The sequence below is a fragment of the Neoarius graeffei genome, chromosome 3 (genome assembly GCF_027579695.1).
Source record: "Neoarius graeffei isolate fNeoGra1 chromosome 3, fNeoGra1.pri, whole genome shotgun sequence".
Lineage (NCBI taxonomy): Eukaryota > Metazoa > Chordata > Actinopteri > Siluriformes > Ariidae > Neoarius > Neoarius graeffei.
Genome location: NC_083571.1, coordinates 1,108,260 through 1,116,502, shown reverse-complemented (window position 1 = coordinate 1,116,502; position 8,243 = coordinate 1,108,260). Strand labels below are relative to the sequence as shown.

The 8,243-nt window shown below is 43.7% G+C and overlaps 1 protein-coding gene across 2 annotated transcripts; it reads left to right on the top strand.

The window, feature by feature from the left end:
* Positions 1–3,411: 3,411 nt before the first annotated feature.
* znf770 (zinc finger protein 770) lies at positions 3,412–8,243 on the top strand. 2 transcript variants are annotated; one of them, XM_060915744.1, is made up of 2 exons: positions 3,412–3,501; positions 3,885–8,243. In XM_060915744.1, the coding sequence occupies exon 2, from the start codon at positions 3,901–3,903 to the stop codon at positions 7,336–7,338; it is 3,438 nt and encodes a 1,145-aa protein (XP_060771727.1). In that variant the 5' UTR covers positions 3,412–3,501; positions 3,885–3,900; the 3' UTR covers positions 7,339–8,243. The 2 variants fall into 2 exon arrangements, with proteins under 2 accessions (XP_060771727.1, XP_060771728.1); XM_060915745.1 differs by having other exon boundaries at positions 3,422–3,590.

Sequence of the window (8,243 nt, the reverse complement as noted above, 5' to 3'; positions counted from 1 at the left end):
GATGCTTCCTAGGTAAGTGAAACTCTGGATGGTATTAAGCCTTTCTTCATTGATGGTGATTGATGCCTCATGATGAGGTTGCCCTCAAGGGGGTTGATACATAACTTCCATCTTCTTCAAACTTACAGTGAGGCCAAAGCGAGAGATTGCAGATGTAAACTGCTAGGTAAAATGTTGCATGTCCTATTTGCCGTGGGCCATAAACGCTATATCAACAGCTAAGAGCAGTTCTCAGATTAGCTGTTGCTTGACTTTGGTGGTGGCTTGGAGAAGGCAAAGGTGGAAGACCTTACCATCAAAGCAGGACTTGATGTAGATTCCTTTGGTGTTGTCATCATCTTGAGAGGCATCCATGAGAACAGCAGTGAGGTACAAGCCAAACAGAAATGGGGCCATAATGCAACCTTGCTTCACCCCGTTTGAGATGGGGAAGGGGTCAGAGATATCACCATCTGAGATAATTCTTCCCATCATACCGTCATGTATGATAAGGCCGATAGCTTTATCTGAGGAGCCAAACTTCTTTAGTACTATCCAAAGTGTTTCTCTATCCATGGCATTGAAAGCTTTGGTTAGGTTGATGAACACTGACTACAGACGCTTATTCTGCTTGCAACACTCTTGGAGCTGGCAGCAGACAAAGATCATGTCGATGGTGATACGGTTTGCCCAAAAGCCACATTGAGACTCTGGTAGTACTGACGTGGAATGTGATGCATTGCTGTAATGGTGGATGTTAGTGTCATGTTAAGAAAAAAAAACTTGTGCATGAGAAAATTAATGTGAGGCAGCTGGTGCACAGTGACTGCTCCACACACTTGGCCAAGCAAACATTATATCCAATGGCAAGACAGGTTGAGACAATCAAACAAGCTGGCTTGATTGCAATGGATGGCTGGATCCCGCTACTGCATCTGAGGGGAACGCCCTTTAGGGAGGCACTCTATAGCATCTTGCTGACAACGCCCATAGTGAGCCCCATATTTGTGAAGGTTTCTGTCAGGGACTTCACCTTGAGCCAGAGCTTCGTTAGCTACCCAGCCATAAGGTCGAGAACTCTGGGTTGCCCCACTGGGAGGTGAAGTTGGTTTAGCCTGAAGGAAGTGGTATGACAGCAGTGGGACTTATAAATGCCCTGCTGCTTAAATACTGACGTCTCAAATTGTGCTATTCAGCTCCTTACCACCCCACACTCATTATAATCACGCACTCGCTATAATCACACTCTCGCTGTAATCACACACTTTCAATGTGATTTGAGGCCTGAAATGCAAACACAAACACGTATACTGAATAATGATATGTCAATAATCTTTTCACTCCATTCACTGGTTAGTACTTTTGTAACTGTGTGTGTGTGTGTGTGTGTGTGTGTGTGTGTGTGTCAGTGGATGATGGATGATGGGTAAACACTCTACATCCCCCAGAGCCCCGATATCACGCACCCCACTTCTCCACCTCCCTCCATCCATCCGTACTCTCCTCCGTGCACGACACCTCATCTGTCACTGAAAACCATTTAGTGTGCAGCAGAGCACACACACACACACACACACACACACACACACACACACACACACACACACACACACACACAGCTTATAGGTTTATATATATATATATATATGCTTATTTTTCCCACAAACAACAATGTCATGAACCAGTGTGTGTGTGTGTGTGTGTGTGTGTTTTATTTCCTACAGACTGAGGACTAGAATATGTTTAACATTTTTGGGAAGTGAGGACATTTTGTCTGGTCCTCACTTTTTCGTGTTTGAGGGTTAAGACTCAGTTTTAAGGTTCAGGTTAGAAATGAGGTTTAGGTTAGGGTTCAGGTAAGGGGTGGGGTTAGGGTAAGGGGTGGGGTTAGGCATTTAGTTGTGATGGTGAAGGTGAGGGTAAGGGGCTCGAGAATGTATTCGGTCAATGAGTCCCCACAAAGATAGAAGTAAGAGTGTGTGTGTGTGTGTGTGTGTGTGTGTGTGTGTGTGTGTGTGTGTGTGTGTGTGTGATCATTAATCTTAGTCAGTGATAGGCGCTCATGTGATCTGCATGACCAGGGCAGACACTGACAAATGCCAGTGCGTGACTGCAGTCGCTTCAGCTCGCGTCAACGTCACATCCATCCATCAGGATCGGAGCCGTGCGTGCCCTCAGGCCGACCTGCATTAAGACCACGTGCGGAGACACGCCCTAATTACATGGACAATCATATAACAACGTGTTTCCAGAACGAGGGGTACAATTCAGGCATGACTGACCTTTCTCACTTATTATTATTTTTTTTTTCTTTAATTTCACGTTATGACCAGAACTGTGGTAATTTAGCGGAAACAAATTGTGTTTGTTAGAATTTTGTCACATTTAATCACTTTAAGTTGAATATCTGGTGCCGTTTTATGTTTAATCATTAATCCAGTGATTAATTGTCGGCTCCACTGCTCCAGGGGCCCCAGAGTCCTAGCCTGGGAAATCCCATGCTGCTTTGCACAATTGTTCCGATCTGAAAAGACAGCATGGAAACTATGGTCTAAAGGCTCGCCTGAGTTAGGGAGCCAATCAGAGAGTGGGGAGGGGTGGAAAGACGGTGACGCGTACTACTCGACAAACGGAAGCTTGAAGTTTATTTGGGACTGTTTACGGATCACATTTAACATGGTGGCGAGCGATACGAACCAAACTTTCGATCAAGCTTTAGACACTGTTCTGAATAGTTTAGAGCGAAAGTTTGTTTTAAAAAACCTCTTCGTCTTCTTCGTCGCTCTAACTATGTCACCGGGTACAACTGCCATTATTGGCCATGGGCTACATATACGCCAAATGATAGACATTCGCAACGTCCAATAAACGGCCGTTGACAATCGTAAACCACACCTCCCCTACGAGAAATTCAATAGGCGGATTCCAGACCATATTTCACTTGTGATATGGTCTGGTGTTAACCAGACTAGCAGAGTCCGGCTTTCAGTGGGATTGTGTTTTATGTTTAAATTGCTCCCTCTAGTGGCGGCTCCAGTGACCACACGCTGCAGATTAATGAGAGATTTTATTTAAGCTTCCGAAATTCTCAGTAAAAATTTCTTAACGAGCCAACATCATCTCCTCAATCACAGCTACGCGTGCAGTATAAGTTTATAAATGTAATTCTATAAAACAGAATTGTAAATAGTTCAGTTGAAATACTGAACACAAATAGCTCGACGGGATAGTGTTTAATAATAAAACTTGTGCACCCACAAATTTGCTTTAAAGCATTTTATTCATTTCACTTAAAGGGAGAAATTGTCTCACGTACATTAAATACATTTCTGACTGAGATCCTGATGCTCAATAAGCGAATAATAAGGTTGAATCTGAGATAGGAACCTTTGGTAAAAGCGGTTGTTCGAACACGGCGTTATTTCACTGACGGACCGCGGCGTGGTTTTGGAGCGGTGTGTTTGTTTTGCGCTGAAGCGACGCGGTTGAATCCTGCGGTTTATTCGGCGTTTTTAAATAACTGTAAGAACATTCGATGTGTTGTCTACATGGAGCTTGTTATGTTGAAGTCGGTTATATTTATTGCTCCGTTTAAACACGCGGAAGTGAAAGTAAGCGAGCAGAGTCAGGAGGTGTTTTATTGGTGAATTCACGCAGTAAAACAAGTGCAGTGGTTTAGAGGAATGCATAATAAAGTGAAATAAATGATTAAGAGGGAATCCAGAGAGTGTTGCTGCATCACAGAGCACTGTAACCATTCACCTCTTCATCACTGGGTTTGAAAGTGAAACTATTACACCTGGGTCAATTAACTGTGATTTAACTTTACCATCGCAATGATCACTGCTGTACTGATCGCCAGTGGACTATCAGATGATTGACTTTATCATATCTTTTTATTCTAGATGGAAACAGACAGAAATGTGTGAGCCGAGCACCATGACACACCAGTGCACAATCTGCCTGAAACAGTTTGATTTTGTTTCAAAGCTTCGACGGCACCAGCTCACACATTCGGGACAGAGACCTTTCACCTGTTACGTTTGCCTGAAATCTTTCCGACAGTCGGCTCACTTGAAAGGACATTTGAAAAGCCATTCGAAGCTGAGGGAGGTCTCACTCGTTGTATCCCAAGCAGTTAATTCTCAGATATCTTACACGGAAACAGAGGAAAGTTACAGCAGACATGTCGGAGCTCAGATTTCAGACGACGGAGACCTTGGTGAAGAAAATATGTGGTATGGTTCCCTTCAGACAAGTAATGAGCATCAATTCGAACATCAGAACGATGGCATGAACAAGCAGGAACGTGTTAAACTCCTGATAACTGTTAACGGGCAGACGTGTGACTTTGCGCAAGGCAATTACGATGGATTTGAAAACTCGACCCCTGAAGAAAGCTTTCAAAACGGTCAATATTCCAGGGGCGCTGAAATTCTGCCTGATTCAGAAAACCACACAGAGTCCAGTGGTGAAAAACAAGAACATCTGGGAGCAATTTGCAGTACAGTAAACACACAAACCCCAGATTCTTCTATAGAGGAAAAAATGGCAAAGATGACCAATAGGCACCAGTGTTCAGTGTGTCTGAAATGTTTTTCTGCACCTTCAAAACTCAAGCGTCATGTTTTAATCCACAGCAGTCTCAGGCCTTTTTGCTGCGAGTTGTGCCCTAAAGCTTTCCGACAGCTCGCTCATTTAAAAATGCACCTGTCCACTCACTTTTCACAAAGACAAAAAACAGTGAAAGAACCTATTCCTGGAAACACCGTCTCTCAGAATCCTAGTCATCCTCTGAATGCATCAGTGTGTTGTGATAAACCTTCAAACAGGCAATGGACAGAAGATGCTGGAGAGCTTGAAAAGGAGCTGAAAGGATCAGAAAATGTTCACATGGAGCCTAAAAATGTGAAAAAAGTAGAGAGTTTAAATGCTGCTGAAAGTCGGACTAAAAGTCAAGAAGGGCATGAATGTTCCGTGTGCCACAAGCATTTCAGCGCCCCATCAAAGCTGAGAAGGCATTGTCTCATTCACACTGGTCAAAGACCGTTTCAGTGTTCTTTATGCTGCCGTGCGTTTCGGCAACTTTCCCACCTCAAAGCACACCACAGCGTCCACACTGGTCCCAGGAAGAAATTAACGTCTTTGCTCCAGGTGCACAGATCCCTCCAGCCTCAGCCTTGCTCCAGTCGAGCGTCCAAGGCTAGGCTGAAGCGTTTTGTACACATCAGCCTTGCTAGGAAGTTCAGATCCACAAAACTGAAAATGTCTGCTGCACCTCTGAGTCTGTCACCGGGCGCAAGAATTCTGATCGATGAGAATGTTTCAGAAACTGGTGCCAGTAAGTCCTCACCAGACCAAGAGATCTGCTATCGACAGCAGCACTCTTGCTCCATGTGTTCAAAACACTTCAGCGCTCCTTCTAAACTTCGACGCCACATCTTGATTCATACAGGGCAGCGACCTTTCAGATGCTCAGTTTGCTTTCGAGGCTTCAGACAGAAATCTCACTTGAAGGTTCATAAGTGTAAAGGAGGAAGCAGAGGAACGTTTCATTCCAGCAGGAGTGAGATCCATCATGTGAGAGACCCTGATAGTTTCAGATCTAACATGAGCATCAGAACGGGAGATGAGGTTAACGGGGAGAACTTCGTATCCAGCAGTGGGATAGGAGATGGCTATGTTTACTCACCGAGCATTGGACTTGAATGCAAATCTATCCCAGAGGACAGCAGCGATTTCACATCTCTTTCATACAAAGCCATGTCCAGGCCTCTGGATGAAGCAAATCAGACTAAAGAATCCGGGTACCAGTGCACAGTATGCTTCAAAATATTTGACTTCCCTTCTAAGCTTTCTAGGCATCTCCTCATCCACATGGACATCAAGCCGTTCAAGTGTAGCGTCTGTAGCAAGTCCTTCAGGCAGCTCTGCCACCTACAGAGCCATTCCAAGGTTCACATGGTGAGAAAGAATAGGTTCTGCCAAAGAAGCTACAAGAGCGGAATGGGAACCTCCATCCCTGAGACATCAAAGACATTCAAGGAAACAAATAACCGTGCAAGAGCATCTGGAAAACCTCCAGTGTCATGGAGGCCAGATCCTTACAGTGACAATCAAAATGCACATCTGCTTAATAATTCTTCACATTCTTATTCCATTAACATGGAGGAATTCACACCAAACACAGAAGGCACCAGCTCTCCAGTTGAAGTCCATGATTCTGAAGACACTCCCAGCCAGATGAAGAGAAATCCAAACCAGTGCATCTTCTGCCTGAAGACTTTTGATTTTCCATCAAAGCTTTCCAGACATTTGCTGGTCCACACCGGAATCAGGCCTTATGAATGCCATGTTTGTTGCAAGTCCTTTAAGCAGCTCAGCCATCTTCAGTGTCACCAGTGGGTTCACAACAGAAAGGATAAAAGTGAGCTCAAAGCTAGGGTGGTGAACGATGAGAGTCCCATCTCCTCTGGTGGGATCATGCTGACTGATGAATCAGACCTTCATCAAGGGAGTTCTGAAAGTTTAGCCATGCTAAATCAGGGTCATAATGGATACACCGCACAAGTGCAGCATCAGAAATGGATTTCTAAAGACGATACCCGCTCTCCTTCTGATTTAGGTCATGGTGAGAGTAAGGTCAAGTCTGAAATCGATCTTCTGGTGGATAAGTCTGTTTATCCTAACTTAAACCCTGACTTGAATCCATCTTGTGCTGAGAATACTTCAGATATGATACTTTACACATGTCTGGATCAACAGGCTGAGAAACTGGAGAGCAAGGATTTTAAACACTGTTTGAGCAAAGTGGGTGAAGTTCACCCATCCGCTGCTGATAAGACTACCAGAATTCCAATTTGGAATAGTATGGATCAACAAAACATGGTTGAAACTAGAGATCCTGATCTTTTTGCCCAGAAGACTGAGAGGACAAATTTGCATAGTCTCCCCTTTTGTATCCCTGAAGACTCTCTTCAAAGATCTCCAACCATCCCTGATTCTTACAAGCTTGAGTTGAATCATCACCACCAAGGTTCCAAGCAGGCCGAAGATCATCATCATAATCATCAGCTCCTGACAGAACCTCCAAATGACCTGCCAATATGTCCTTCCTGCAGCCAGTGCTTTGATTCGTTGCAGAACCTTAATGCACACATTTGTCCAGTCCACTGTCCTAAACAGAGACTCTCAAAGTCCTACCAGTGTGCCGTTTGCTTCAAAAGCTTCGAAGCCCCGTCTAAGTTGAAGAGACATTATGTGATACACACGGGACAGAGACCATATCGCTGTAACATGTGTGCCAAAGACTTCACCCAATCAGGTCATCTCAAAACACACATGTTGTCCCACAGGTAGTTCACCAACTTTCAGCAGGTCCAGGGAGTTACAGCTGAAAGCACAGGGCACAGGATCACCAGAGTTATGGAACTAGTTTAATGTCCTGAGACTCCAGACTCAAAAATACATTTAAAAATAATAATTTGGGTTACTGTCTGTGTGCAGTTTCACAGGTTCTCCCAGTGTCTGTGTGGGTTTCTGATGGTTTCTCCACTTTCCAAAAACATGCTGGTAGCTAGATTGGCTAAGCTAAATTACCCCTGGGTGTGAACGAGTGTGTGACGCGGATGGGATTCAAGCTCAGCCTCACGCCCATGGGGATGAGCTTCGGATCCATGGTCATTTTGACCAAAACAAAGAGAAGTTACATGAATGTTTTGGCTGGAGGTCTTCATCACCTTAACCCGAAACTCTTGTGTTAACTTCCTGTGAGGTGAAATAATTTCTTAAACGTGTGCGTTAAGGAAAAGCAAAGAGGCAAACGATTAAACAAAAAATGTAAGGCTTGGGTTTTTTGTTTGTTTGTTTCTTTTTTGTTTTTATGTATTTGAAATTCATTCCAAATAACGATTCCATATTAATTTTTCCTGCTGTTGCTGCTGGCAGTGAGAGTTCACTGAACTGACCAAAGCCTCCTGAGTTACAGCTGCTACTGTTCTGGAAAAAGTCAGTACTGGTTTAGTATGTGATCAGATCCTAATTCAGTCAATGCTTAGCTTAGCTATGTTCTGCCTTCCTCCAATTCAAACACATTTTGTTGGACACGTTATTGTTGACTAATAGAACAAATCTTTTTTTTTTTGAGAAATAATTTGATAGAATTAGACAAAACATCATTGTTTGATAAATGAAGGAATGAAATGAGTTGTGCATCACTTTGCAGATGTTTTATCCTGATAAATATTTTAATCTGATAATAATAT